General features: G+C 39.3%; 1 protein-coding gene across 1 annotated transcript in view; it reads left to right on the top strand.

Annotated features, from left to right (window-relative positions):
- The first annotated feature begins 1,431 nt into the window (after positions 1–1,431).
- The window catches only part of LOC101485987 (uncharacterized), a 40,149-nt gene continuing 26,941 nt past the window's right edge, over positions 1,432–14,639 (top strand). Inside the window, exons 1-2 of the mRNA XM_004548191.3 lie at positions 1,432–2,179; positions 9,982–10,134. Of these exons, the coding sequence (XP_004548248.3) occupies positions 1,531–2,179; positions 9,982–10,134 (802 nt within the window). The 5' untranslated portion in view covers positions 1,432–1,530. The remainder of the gene's footprint in view (positions 2,180–9,981; positions 10,135–14,639) is intronic.

The following is a 14,639-nucleotide window of genomic DNA, read 5'->3' as shown; positions in this document are numbered from 1 at the left end:
CACACTTTCTACTACCACCTGATTATCTGTGCAAAGTTTTCCTCTCGGCTGCACACTAACACAGTATGAATGCACCATGCACCCTTCTTTCTCTCTCTGTTTCTCTGAGTATTAATATTAAGCCAGGTTGCTGTCTTAACTGGGTCACCTCAGTTTTCCCAATGAGCAGTTTAACATGTTATGTAATGGCTTATAAATATAGCCAGTCAGTGTTGGATATGTGAGCAGCAGGCTGCACAGAAGAAACTGTGTCAGCTCTCTTTTAAAGCCTGTAATATTAAAATACAGATTTACTGTAGCTATATGAGTCACATAAAGTCGATGCTGGACTCAGCACATGCTTACACACATCTCTTCTGTCACTGCATGCACAGACATCAAATCTCTGCTCGTGACTTGCATCATGCAATAATCTTGTCACAATATTTATAACCAGCTGTAACTTTACAATTCCCCTCGTGCAGCTGCTAATCATGTTTGCTATTCATGGTTGATTGTCACACGCTGACAGGCCTTGTACTGAGAACTCTGCCAGTCTGATTGAAGAAAATGTTTTCATCTCAGTAAATCAAAGTGTAAACAACGCCAGAGGATTCATGACACGGTCTAATGATGTGTTGTGCGAGGGAGAGTGATAAGCGCATTCAGTTGTAAAGATTAAAGAGGGCATATTTATCTCTTTAATGGGAGTCCACAAGTTCTGCCAGTCAGCTTATGGACATTCTTCCAAAATATAAGCACATAGACTACAGTGACGTCTGTGCAGGACCTTTTAAGATGTTGGATTAATGCAGTCTTTTTAATGACATGTCTGAAAACTTCAAAGTGATTTAATATCACTGAAAATTTAATTTTTACTTAGGGATGGCAAGTTTTTTTTTTTTTAATTACTGATTCTTTTTGTTTTTCAGCAGAAACAAGGTCCACTGTTTAAAACACCCTCATACCTGAGGTTTAGCGGTAGTGTTCAAATGATCAGGTCAGCCACAGACATTAAGCATGCAAACATACGTCTTATTTGAACCTATTTGTAAGTTTTGCTTTGGGACTGTCCCCAAATATTATGCAAGAGAAAACTGTTGGATTTTATGGTTTTGGTCCATAATGCTGTAGGATCTCTACCTTTAAAAATATAACTTTGTTGCGATTTGGAGCAATGAAAGTTGGCATATGATTTAAATTTAATCTTAAAAATCTAAGGGCTGCATTTCAGTACTCAAAAAGTTGTTGAGCTTTAGAAATATTTGGCTCCTCATAGTTAAAATCTACACCTTTCCTTGTTTCATAAACACAAAATGCCATAGATCGTACGTAAAATACAACACATGCTGCTAAGGCACAGATACTTAAGCCCCGCCTCTATTTTTTCCCCTCGCTACCTGTCAGTCGAGCCTGAGTCCCGCCTCCTCGCTGCCTGGCTGTCAATTCAAGTTCGGCCCCGCCCCTTCATCGCCTGTCTGAACGTCGCGGAAAAAAAGCAGCATCGGCTGCCGTTGGGGGAAGAGAGTAAATAGAGAGAGAAGCCTCAAGATGGCTGACTCGCAGGGCAGTATTCACCTCTCTGGAGCTGCCTCCCTTGCTACTACTCCTACTGTAGCCTCCGTTCAAAGCGCGCTCGGCAAGCCGACCGAGGCGAAAGGAACCCTTGGTAACGACTCCCAGTCTTCCCGTGATTTCAACCAGCCGCCGCCGCCCAAGAAGGTCCGAGTCGAAGAGAGGAGCGTTAAACCCAAGAAACTCAACAGGGACGGAGGAGTGGGAGGCAACGGTAGCGGTAAAGAGAAACTCCAGCAGCACACGAAGCTGCAGAGTTATGGCAGCAGCTCGGGCTTGTGGAGCTGTAGTCCGGTTAAGACGGCCACCAGCAGCAGCAACAACAACCGGTCTCCGGTGGGTGCTACTGGTGGGTCCCAGACACCGATAACCCATCACAAAGTCTTTAAACAGAGCGATTTCTTCCTCCATAAGGCACCTTCTTCCTCCAAATCCAAGAAACTAAGTAAGGATAAACAGCGAGAGAAAGAGAGGGGAAAAGGGAAAGGAGGCGGAGAGGAGAAAAAGAAACATAAACTGTTGTTGACCTCCGGATCTGGGACTACTGTTAATAACGACGTCGGTAAATTTAATAACATTTCTACGGCGAAGAAAGAAAATGGAGATGTCACGTTGCCACCAAAAGGTAAGCCATTATGTTTTCATCTATTTTGTGAGTTAGTTAGTGGCATTAATAAACTTTGTGTTTATTATAAGCAGGCTAGAGTTCTGCCCTTTTATAGTGACTTGGCTAGCCGCTCGGGATACGAACATGTGCCCCGGAGTGTACAGTTTCTCTGCTTTCTCATCTGCCTGTAAACGGTCCCGTTTTTCGGAATGGCTGCTGTTGAAAAGGGCGCCCCTTAACGTCGTGCAAGATGCCCGAAAAAAATCCTCGAGCGTTGCATTAATTGATATTTGGTCGCTCGGGAACGTGTTCGCGTCGAGTTTGGAGCGTGTGAAAGCGCAGCAGTTTTAATCGATGGAGTCTCTGCGGAGTATGGCTGCCAGCTTTCCGTCGCTTGTTCACCCGCTTGTGAACCCTCGAGCTCTACTGGAGCCGCGTTCCAGAGCAGTATAGTCGCGCGACCTGGCCGTTATCGCAACCAGCCGCGCTCGTCCTGCGGTAATTTTTTTTTAAACATATTAACGTCGCATTGACTAAACATATCCACCCTTGTTTGTCTACGTTAACCACTGACCCAGTACAGTTAAAAGATAAACAAATTAATAAATAACGGCATCTTAAAAACGTTTATAAAAACGAGCTGTCATTTGTCACACCAGTGTTATAGTTGAGACTCGTTAATCAATGACATCCCTGCGCGTGCAAGTATTTATTTTCCTTGGGAACTGTGTATGTCCTGGCGTTACATGTGTGCTGTCATAACAATATAAAAACCGCCCGCCATTATAGGGTAAGTGTTGTTTTGGTAGAGCACCACGCCCCCCTCTGTAACCCCAGGCTGTAAGGGGAAACAGACACAGAGCTCCGTGGCTTGTTGATACTGCATCATCTACAGTTGTACATGCAGAAATTCAACCTTCACACCCCCAAAGCATTCATTTCTACACAGACATCTTTATTGCTACAATGTTGTAATTACACTTGGACTTTAATGAGAATATTTTGTTTTGAGCGTGGCCACTGCACTTGTTAAATGCCATTTAGATGGTTGGGTGGGAGAGGGAGATAAATAGTCTTATTTTCTCGATTGCGTCCTTTAATATGGTGCATGGTGTTGTGAAAGTATTTTCCCCTTTCCTGATTTCTCATTTCTTTTTTGCACATTTGTTTCGGTTCATCACACACATTTGCTATTACACAAAGTTAACCTGAGTAAATACAAAAACAGATTTTTAAATGATGGTTTAATGTATTAAAGGAGAATAGCTTTCTAAATCTACCCGGCCCCGTGTGAAAAAGTAACTGCCTCTCCTTGTTAAATCATAATTAAAAGCAGGCTCGATCACTTCCAGAGCTTTGAAAACAAGAAATCACTTAAATGATGGTGATGGTCTGGAGCTGCTTTGTTGCTTCAGGACCTGGGTGACATCCCATAATTGATCGGTGATAAGCTCATTCAGTTGTAAAGAAAATCAGTTTAAGAATCTTTGGAATGACCTTAAACAGGTCGTTCATGGTAAAAATAAAAAAAACAAAAACAAAACAAAAAACCCCTCCATTGTGGCTGAATTAAAAAAAAGAAAAATTCTGCAAAGAGTGAGCCAAAATTTCCCCACAGCGATGTAAAACACTCATTGCTGGTTATTGTAAATACTTGATCGCAGTTCTTGCTGCGGCAGGTGACATAACCCGTTATTAAGTTCACAAGGCATTATTTTCTTCCACAGGTAGGTTTGGAGAGTTGTTAGCTTTTTGGGCATTTTTTTGTGTTTGATTGTTTCTTTTTAATTTATTTTTTTTATTGTTGTTGGTTTCCTCTAATCAGTGAAATTATTATAAAACTTAATTTTGTATTTTCTCAGGTTATCATTGTCTAACATTTAAAATTTGTTTAATGATCTCAAACATAAGTTTGACAAATATGCAAAAAACACCAAGAAGTCAGTAAGGATGCAAATACTTATTATCAGCGTCCTTTTGTCACACCAAAGCATCGTGCCAAAACCCATGCATATGCACATTTGTGCTTGCCAATGTGTGGACATGTATTCACTTGTTAAATGTTTAGACACTAGAAAGGGTGGGCACATGTGATTGCATGATGTCACCCTTTTCCAGTTGGGTAGTTTAAGAGATCATGACATACTCTGAACAGTCACCGCAAACAATTAGGGTACCAGAAGGAAACGTGTTGTTGGCCTGTAGCCCTAAACACTTTGAGACACGCAGTCTTGTAAACAGGCTGCGCTGAGTGCAACTTTAATATGTTCATGTAAATATGTGGCTGGTGGCAGCGTTTTATTTAAAACACATAGATGTGGCTTTAACGATTACCCACAAAACATCACATGATTTGCTTTGCAGATAATGTGTCATTTTCACCCCAAACTCTGTAATGAATATTTTCCATTAGGCAGTTATAACACTTAAAGTCACTTAGTGCAGCTTATGATTTTCATTTCTGGACCTGACTGGCTAAATATAGATGCAGCCTTTAGTAGTGATAACTAAAACCGCTCCTGCAACAGTTTCACTGAGGTGCTCTTCAGTAAAGCACTGAACCTCTAATTGCTTTAGTGAGTTGCTCAATGGCCAGCAGTAGGAGACTGTAATTATATTAAGTCGAAGATGAGGAAGTGTGTGAATGTGAATGTGGAGCTCAAAATGTACATTAATTCTAAACAAAATGAGAAAATTGACAAGATTGCTGTTCTGCGGAAGGACATGTATTTGAGGCAAATTTATGCTCTGATCTTCCTGCAAGGAAAGAATCTTTCCTACAGGGATCCAAAGAGTATCACATCATCATGGTAATATTATTAGTGGCAAAAGCAAGTGCCAGGGAGCTGTGACTGCCAGTTACATTTGATGCTGAAATAGGATACATGAGTCAGACAAAGTGCAGTGAGCAGTAGACCAAGAAAAGGGAATTTTTAAGCTGTAGGTATAATTGGGAAGTTGAGCTAGTTGCAAATCAAGTTTGACCTTGTGTAAAGTATTTATGCAGCCTTCTGAGCTGTTGTTATATTTACACACAGTTTGATATTGCAAATGCAGTTTGTCGAATACATTTAGCCATAATCAGAGGTTCTCAGACCAAGTTCCAGTGAAAGCATTCCAGTATACAAAGAAAATGTTGCACAAAAATGACGTCAATACCAATTTTTATTTTTAAAAACCTCCAAACAGCAGACGTAGCTCTCCTCTTCAGATGTGCTTCCAGTCTCCTCTCTTCATTCTCAGTCTCTCTGCTCAGTTCCAAGACCTACTATAGAGGGTTACTTTCATTAATTGTTGTGTCACATAATTAATACCACAAGCAACGAGGATAAGAAGTTGAAAGGCTTCATCTTTCCAGCACTTTATGCCAGGAGGTATTTGCAGCCAAACAAACTGTACATTAAGAAGCCTTTGAGAAGCTATAGTAGGTATATTAGCTGGTACTTGTATGTTATTTAATCATCGAGTACATTGCCCGCCACTAACTGAATTGAAATTCTTGTTCTGCACTGCTATATCACAGGATGACATGAACTGTTGATAAATGAAGTTTACTGTAGTGCTGCACAAAATGTTACCACCAGCCATGATTTGTCAGCGAGCCTCTCTCAAGTAGCAGTAGCTGATGTTTTACCTTGGTTTTATTGGGCTTATAACCAGACAGGCTTTGCTTGCTGCTTATCTCAGATCATGTAGTTGCTGTTTACTCGTTTTTTTGTTTTTGTTTTTTTTTACCAGCTAGAGTCTCCAAACTTGCCTTTGTTAATACTAACCATTGTTAACGGAAAAAGCAAAAGTGCTGTTCTCTTTCTATTGATTGAATAATTGAAGCTTCATTTAGTGGGAGCTTTAGACCATCAATGCTTACAGTCAACAAATTTGAGAGCAGATTCTGTAGATATTAATTCGTCATTACCTTTTGCAATTTTATAGTGATATTAAAAGCATAATTCCGGTCTGTTTCCATTTTTAATATGCAGAAGCAAGAATATTATCAAGTCCTTAAGTGTAGCTGTTTGTGCAAAAGCCTAATATTATGCCCATTCAGACACTTGTGCTGCATAATGCAGAGATTAAAATTCATGTAACCAGTTCTGTTTTTGGCAAGTGTTACGGTTGTTTTGTGTTGTAGCTTTGACTTCTCTGCATTTCTATCTACTGTTAAAAGCCAATAATTAGTTTATTGTGTGGATGTAAATTTACCATGCTTAAAGAACCACCAAATATGTCTGGAGCTGCACATCTGAATTACACTGAGGAGAAAATGAAGCTTAACTACCATTATCGCCCAATTAAGTTTCTCTTGGCTATTTTTTTTTTAATTTGTATTTTTTCCTCTGAAAAAAATGGCAAGATCCTTAGCACAGCGTGTGCATTGCCAATACAATGACAAACACTGTATGAGTTCTATTGCTAAATCATTTTGGTTGGTGAAGCATGGATTTGCCACACCAGCAGGGGTGGACTGACCATCTGGAGTAGCAGGATTTTCCTGAGAGACGAGTGTACCTGCAGCCCTGCAGTGATTTTTTTTCTTTAATGTTTTTTGATCATGCTTAGATTTAACAGCTAGTTTCACACATATCATGTATTTTTTCTATTAAAATCGCCTTCATTTTAACATGTACTGCAACCGTATTTACAGTTGCAGTACATGTATATACTGATGGGAAACTGATAAAATGCTGAGCTCCCTGTTACAGTGTTTTGCATTTTGATTTTTTTTCTCCTTAAAATATGAACACATGCTTGGCCTTGGGCAAGTTTTTTTCTTCTTCCCATTATGCTCAGCATCTCACAGAGAGCATGTTTACTGCTGAAAATGTGAGCTTGCAAGTATCCAGCACATTTTCACATGAAAATTCTGCTCAAACTGTGTTGTTCACAGTGGAGAGCTCAGTGTGTCTAATCTTTGAAGGCCTCAGATTCTTCCAGAAAAAACAAGATTTGCATGGTCTTGTTAATTACCACCCCCATCCCCCCCCAACAAAGAAAAAAGCACAATGAACAGATGAAGAAGAAGCCCATCCCTCTAAGTTACCGGCTGGTAGATATGTAGACATTCCAGGCTTTAGATAGTGACACCAATGGTAGCGTATCCTTGGGCAATGGCCACTCGTTGCCTAGGTAAGCCTCTAATGTATTTACTACCATGTCATATGTCAATCAGCAGTATCCTGCAGTCTCACTGGTAGTTTCTGTTGAGAAAAGTTTTATATCTAGAATGATCTTCTTTTTTTCTTTTTCTTTTTTCCCCTCCCATATGTTGTTGAAGTCATTGACTTCTTGGGGTTGCCAGGTTGCTGCCGATAGTTTCTTGTGTGGACGCAGCCTCACTGTTACACTGATATCCAATCCCAGAATCACCAGTTAACCTAACAAGCATGTCTTTGGACTCTGAAAGGAAGCTGGGGTATCCTTAGGGAGCCCACACAGGCACAGGGAGACGAGCCGACAAATGAGCAAAAAACATGCATGCGTGGAAAGTCTGCAGCTGGGTGGAACCTTCTTGCTGTGAAGTGACATTACTTACCACTGGACCACTGTGACACCTTTACCAAGTAAATAGAACCTCAAATGAAACTTTGGCCTGTATTCGAAAATGATTTTGCCACAAGAGAAACCTTGGCTAGAGGATAAGCCTGGTATCATAATGGCAGTATAAAGCAGACCTTTAACATAATAAGCCACCTATCACTAATGGTGATATGACTGTTTAAAATTTACCCAAAATGCACTTTTTATCATGTGAATTAGCAGCTAGCGGGTAAATATGGGCATTAAGCTGATGCACTTTTGATGTTGAAACTATAAATTATGCTTTGTTATTGCTACTTAATTTTTAATGGCAGACAATTGGAGGGATCTGGGGTTCCCTTTGAAATGTAACAACTTTAAAATGTCAGAATGCACATTTTTTACATTTTCTGATAATTTTTATTTTGGCGTAATTTTTCTTGATAAGAAGAAATGAGATATAGATGAGTGGTTGCGTCGTTGAAGTTTACTAACTGCCGGCCTCTGGCTCTCTGTCTTTCAAAGTTTTATCTCTCCTGTGATCATCCAAACCGTGAAAACTACCTGCTGTGTTTCCCTTCCTAACTGGCTGCTGCTAGAAAATCAGAAAACGGAATGAAGAGGGGGAAGAAAACATGCTTCAGTCACATGGATACCGTTCATTTCAAATTCATTCAGATCTCTAGTTTTGTGCTGTTTTGCCCTGGAAATATGAACTTAGCTTTAGAACTTGTGACCATCGAAGCCTTGACATCTTTTCTCGGATCGTGTCATCAGTTAAAACCCTGGTTTCACCCTGTTATTTTCTTTATTTCACGGGAAAGCCCCTTCTCTCGAGGTGAGAGAAATCAACATGCTTCACTGTATATTTTCAGTTCACATCAGCCACCTGGACTAATTTACTGCCATTTCCTCTAAAGTTAAGGCTTATGAATGTTACTGCTCTGGCATGGCCTTACATGTTTTTATAAATCTGGCAACAGATCTGAGTGAGCGCTCCTTTGTAGGCTGTTTCCTGTGGAGCTAAATTGTCGTTTTGAGACGTGCTGTTTTTTTCCACTAGGCAGCTTACACTGTCTAGTAATTTAGCAGCATTTCTTTTGCATAGGGAACGTTGACATCCTTGGCATTCCACTATTCACCACAAGCTATGAGGAGCACGATCACCTGCGTCTTAAGTAGTAAAAGCAAAACAGTCTGCTGAAGTGTATTTAAGTACTATGATGGAAAAATGTATCAATGTACATCTAATTCTCCTAATGCTCCTATAAGCCTTTTTACTTTGAAAGCTTTTTTTCTCCTTTGATCCCACAAACAGGGAGTGCAACCACACTGTGTTCACTTTCCCACTCCCTACATCCACAGAAGAGTGAACAGTCTGAAAACACGGCTTCCTTTCAAAGATGGATCCGACTGAGTTCAAAGGGGGGAAAAAAGTTCTCTGGGAAGGAAAAGAAGGAATGGACAAAATAACACTATGGAAAACACAAAGGATTTTTTTTCATGAGGAAATTAAAAAATATAAAGCAAATCAAGGAATACAAAAATGTATAAAACGAGGGTTATTTGAAGATGGGTAAGGGTTTTTAGCTCAGCTGGAGGGGAGACGTGCAGATTTAAAGAATAAATGTCTGTTTGTCGGGGTGCCTCACACTTAAACACACCTTTCCGAAAGCTTTCCAACAATCCAGCTGAAAAGGTGTGTGCATGTGATACTGACATTTTAAAACTGATGCTCTCATCCGCAGCGATTTGCACTGAGCGTTGCATTAGAGCGCACTCCAATTCCTCAATGTGCTACACTTGCTCAACACTTGGATGGAGACGTGCAGGAAAAGGAAAAGAAAATAAGCTGAAAAGCAAAGAGAGGATTTTAGGACTTTTAAAATTAAATGGGAACATATTAATGATAGTAGAGGGTTACGTTTTTTGGGGATGAGGTGTGTCTTGATGAAACTGTGCTGTTTTGAGTGAAGTTGCAGAGCGGCTGCTGCATTCTCAAAGGGAAGGTCATTGCAGGGCTTAGATAAAAGTATGGGTTTGGCGATGGGATGATTTTTTTTTTTCCTTTCGCAGTAGGGAAAAAACATTTGTAGAGGAAAGATCAACAAAATTAAAAGTCAAGAGTGATAGCAGAGGTGAAGGGCTTGGCAAGAGAACAGGTGAGCTGTTAGAGAAGCAAATCGGAGCGAGCAAAGTGCACTCAAACATCTGTGTACATGCTTGCGTGGGGGTACATCTGAGATCTTATGCTAATGTGCTTTCACCATCGAGACATGAAACGTTGCTCACTGCTTCCACAGATCACTCCACCAAGGACAAGGCGAAGGAGAGGGAGCGAGAGGAGAGGGAGAAGAAGAAGGTCAAAGAGCGAGAGAAAGAAAAGGAGAAGAAGAAGCACAAAGTTATGAATGAGATCAAGAGGGAGAATGGAGAAGTCAAGCAGCCGATTAAAGGTTGGTGGAAACTTGCACACATGCATACTAAGTGACTTTTATAGAGATGAATTAAATGATTCTTTCTATTATTAGAGAAAGTTGCACATTAAAATGGATCAGCGTTTAATTTGCTGCTGCTGGCAGAAAATATAACTACTAAAATAAAAGTAAACTACAACTACAAACGTAAGTGTGTTGTGTGCAATAAATGAAACAAAAACCATGCAAATAAAACACATCACACATGTTGCAGTAGCATAGCATTGAGTCATAAATACTGTTTTTTTCCATATACAAATGGAGCTCAGATCTGCTGCTAAGGTAACCAAACATGACCCACTTCCACAGTGCGCTGTACAGTAAATCATCATTATGTTTCCAATGTACAAGCTGCATACACAACTGCTCAGCATCCCAGTGGGTGTTAGGGTAAAAACAGAAAAAGAATTCTACCAGTGTGCTAGAAAAGGTCCAGTTTAGCACTTTAGCTGTCATGGCTGAACTCTTCAAGTGTGACCAGAGTTACAACCTTTTATTTTCACTGAGAACTTGATCCCTGGTGTTAGGTTGACCTTTGCACTTTGCTGCTCCTCACATGTAGAGTTGGTGCCTATGGTTTATTTAGCCCTTATGGTTTATTGAATTAAGGCAGCAGTGGTTGTAATAGGAGAAGCTGAGAGTCTTCACAGTCTGTCATCCCCTCCTGTTCCCATTTCTTGCTCCCTTTGTCTCTGCTAGTTCGTCGTCTTTTATAATCTTTGTAGCTTTATTGGTGTTTATTTCTGCCTGCTCTTGTTCTCAGGTTGGTTTAAATAAGTATTTCTGATGGGATTCTTTAATGTTTGACCATTAGAGTACATGTTTTACAGTAGCTCTGTTTATGTGCAGTCTTATTTTTGTGTTTTTAAAAGTCCAAACAGAATAAAAATGCTCCAAATATTGTTCCATATAAAGGTCCTGACTGTAATTTCAGTTTGAAAATCCTCTTTTTTTTAATGTCATTGATCAGGGCTTTTCCTGGGTTAAATGAGCCTTTGAGGGGAAGGCTGTGTGTAAACACAAGTCCTCATGTAGTTTTGCATACATTTTCCTGTTAACTACCCATTTGATAAACAAAAATGTATATCAAGTTTGATTAAACTTTATTAAATATTGAAAAAAATGTTGGTTCTTTTGTGGAAGGCCAAAATCACTTTGTTGTTGTTTTTTTTTAAATATGCAATTACCTGACTGTGTTCATGCTACTTTTAATGCTTTTCCACGTTCCCAAAGCCAGCAGCTTACATGCTGTATTGACCTTATTTTATATTGAATTAAAAAAAAAAATACAAACACCAAAGAAATAAGAGCAGCACATTAATGGTAGCTTCTGTGTTGAGCAGCAGATGGTCTGAAGATGATCATCTTCAGGGAGATGGTCATAAAGGATTAGATGGTGATCACGAAGGCGAGTGTATGACCTATTCGTTACTATACGCATGTCACACAGTTGTTTGATTAGATGCATCAGCACAGCTAAATACCAGATTATATTAAATCCCATCTCCTGTAAACATATTTTGATGTGTATATATAGCGCTTTGAGTGTCTAGAAAAGCGCTATATAAATGTAATCTATTATCATTATTATATATAGCCAATATAAATTTCAGTTTGGGATAGGCAGCCAATGAAAAGAAAGATGGCTTAAAGGGGGAAGAAAGGGAGCCAAAATGGTTAGTTTCTGACAGTAGATGAACTGATTGGTCTCACACAGGCCTGGTATAAGATCAAAGCAAAAATTATAAGCAGCTCAAGCAAAACTTGAGTGTGATTGGCCCTCTTCAAAATCCGTTTTCTTGTCCCAGAAATAGAAAACTTAAAGTGGTTGTCTTTTTATATTATAGTTAATTAAAACAATTGACAAAACCCCCAACTCATTTTAATATGATTAATAGTTGCAACCCTAAATATGTTTAGCTTTGTTACTCTCTCATGTAATTGCCTTTCTGTGCTTGTTTCTGTTGTCAGGCATGGTTTTAACTTCCTGTTTATTAGAGTGTGACTGATGGGTGATTATCTAGATCAAACTTTTAAATATTCTTGTCACAGATCTTCTTAGAATGATGAGAAAAATATATTTTTGCCCTTAAACACATTTCTTTTGTTGTTCAGTTTTGTATACGTTAAGATGGCGGTTTTCTTTGAACACTTGTCTGCATCCATTATTGATGCAACCCTGCTGGTGATGAAGTCAGGCTCACCTGTGTGCGTGTGCGTGCACACCTTATCAATGCGGTGCAGCGGCGACTTTCATTGTTAACCTTTTGACAGTAGTGAATTATTTGCAGAGCGCTGTGATCATAATCTCCACCTAACTGTGCGCGAGTAATCTGAGTTCAGCCGTTTATCAACAGGGATGTTTTGCTTTTTAAGATCCACCCCATCCCACTCTTTTTTTTTTTTTTTTAATAAAGAGTGACACAGGCTCATACGCACAAACCACTTATTGACACGTGTGAATGCCAATTTTACTTCAATTGATTTGATTTGCTGGAGAGCTCTGGGGGAGTTTGTTATGGTATGTCACGACCCCGCTGTGACATTTCAAGGAGTTAGCTGTGCTTTGGGCAGATAGTGTGACCAGTGGCTGCAGATGGAAATTACAGACGGATAAATTGGTGCACTATTTCAATCTTCCCATTTTCTGTCAAAAGGCCACACTTCCTAGTAATGCTGGTTCATTCCCTCATTATGAGGGTAGAGTTAAGAAAAGACTGGACTGAGAGCAAGAGGCATGTGTTAATCCTGCAGCCGTCGTGTGAGAGAGTCCGCTATTTAATCACTTGTTTAAGGGACGCACTGAAACCTGCGATTAGATTTTTGAGGCGGGGCAGGGGGGGCTCTCCCCACCAGAGAGAAGGTTTTCTGTAATAGTGAGTGTGGCATTTAATCAGAGGGTATTACAGTGACAGAGAGACCGGGAGTGAAAGTTAGAAATTTAATCAGTGAGAGAGTGTTAAGTTTACAATTGAAAAGGACGACCAGGAGAGAGAGGGGCAGCCAGTGGAAACGTGTATAGGAAATCAATAAGCAGCAAATGACCATTCTGACAGTAAGTCTGCTTTACTGCCAGTGAGGCTGTTTGATAGTGGGTCTGTGTGTGTGTTTATTTGAGTGGGAATTTATCTGACCATAAACTGATCATGACCATCCAGCCAAATGGTCCAACTATGCATTTGTTTGTGTATAAACAAAAGGGAAGTTGCAGTTTTTGCCCAGGAAAAGTCATCAGCAGAGTGAACATGTATGTGCAATATTAAGTTACAATTTTAATTTTTTTAGAGCAGCTGCCAATGGCTGAGCAAGTAGACCTATTATAACGGATAATTAAAACTGGTTGTTAGCAGATCAAATTAAGTCTAATGATTTAGTTCATTGGTTATTTTAGGAAAATGTATTTTACCCTAGATATAATGTGATTTTCTACAGTAATGAATGCAACAAGCCTGACTGATACAAGATTTTTTTTTTATGTTTGGCACGTAATAATAAGCCTGTCACATTTACTTCACAATCACCTGATCATAATAATTTCAGCTGACTAATTGTACCTCTTTAAACACAGCTGGATGAAATGACATCACTATTTTCATGTTGTTTTTCACCAGTTTTGCCCTCTTCTATTAATGGCACTTCAAGGTGATCAAGTTAAACTATTGCGCCGGCTGCACTGCAATAAGCAGCTGTTGAGAATTAACAGCATGGATTTAGCTGTTAAGCCAAAACATCACCAGTGGGAGCATGTTTGTTTTAAGCCAAATAGAAAGAAGGAGCACAATAACTTGTTCTTTGTAAAATTTGCAGAAATAGGCGGCTGACTTGGTAACATAGACTGTTGTGTAGAGTAGATGTTTATGGCAGAAATTCACCTGCTTCCAACTTTCTGGGTTGAAGGTCGAACAACACTTGTAGTTTGAAGAACAACTTTATTACTTTACCAATGTGTTTGACCTGTAGCCTTCATCAGGGTACACATAAAATGAACAAAAGACAGTTAGGCCATCAACTGTTTGTACCATCAAGTAAACATTATACAGTTGAAACAGTTTTTTATTGGTTTCTGATAGAAGTGTAGATCCTTGTTCCCCTTTACAGATCACAAATAGAAATGCTGTGAACTGTATTCCTTTAACAAGATATTTGTTGCTCTTCCTGTTAAAAGGGAGTTTTTTCCTTCCCATTATTGCCAAGTGTTTACTCCAATGTGATTGTTGGGCTTTTTTCTTTGGAAAATTTGTAGGCTCTTTCCTTGTTATACAGAGGACCTTGAGGCAACTGTTGTAAAATAAAACAGTATTGAATTGAGTTTTATAATCCAGAGAAGATTTAAAACCAGACAAAACATGTTTTCAAGTGGCAACATGTTGCAGCAACTCCATTTGTCTATTATGATTTTCATTTTTTTAAGGCCTTATTTTATTTATTTATTTATTTAAATCAAGTATATATTATAATTTTTCAGAAAAATAGGTTATATTCAT

This window comes from Maylandia zebra, linkage group LG17, assembly GCF_041146795.1.
Source record: "Maylandia zebra isolate NMK-2024a linkage group LG17, Mzebra_GT3a, whole genome shotgun sequence".
Taxonomy (NCBI): domain Eukaryota; kingdom Metazoa; phylum Chordata; class Actinopteri; order Cichliformes; family Cichlidae; genus Maylandia; species Maylandia zebra.
Note: the sequence above shows the minus strand (reverse complement) of the source record. Positions and strands in the feature narration are given on the sequence as shown.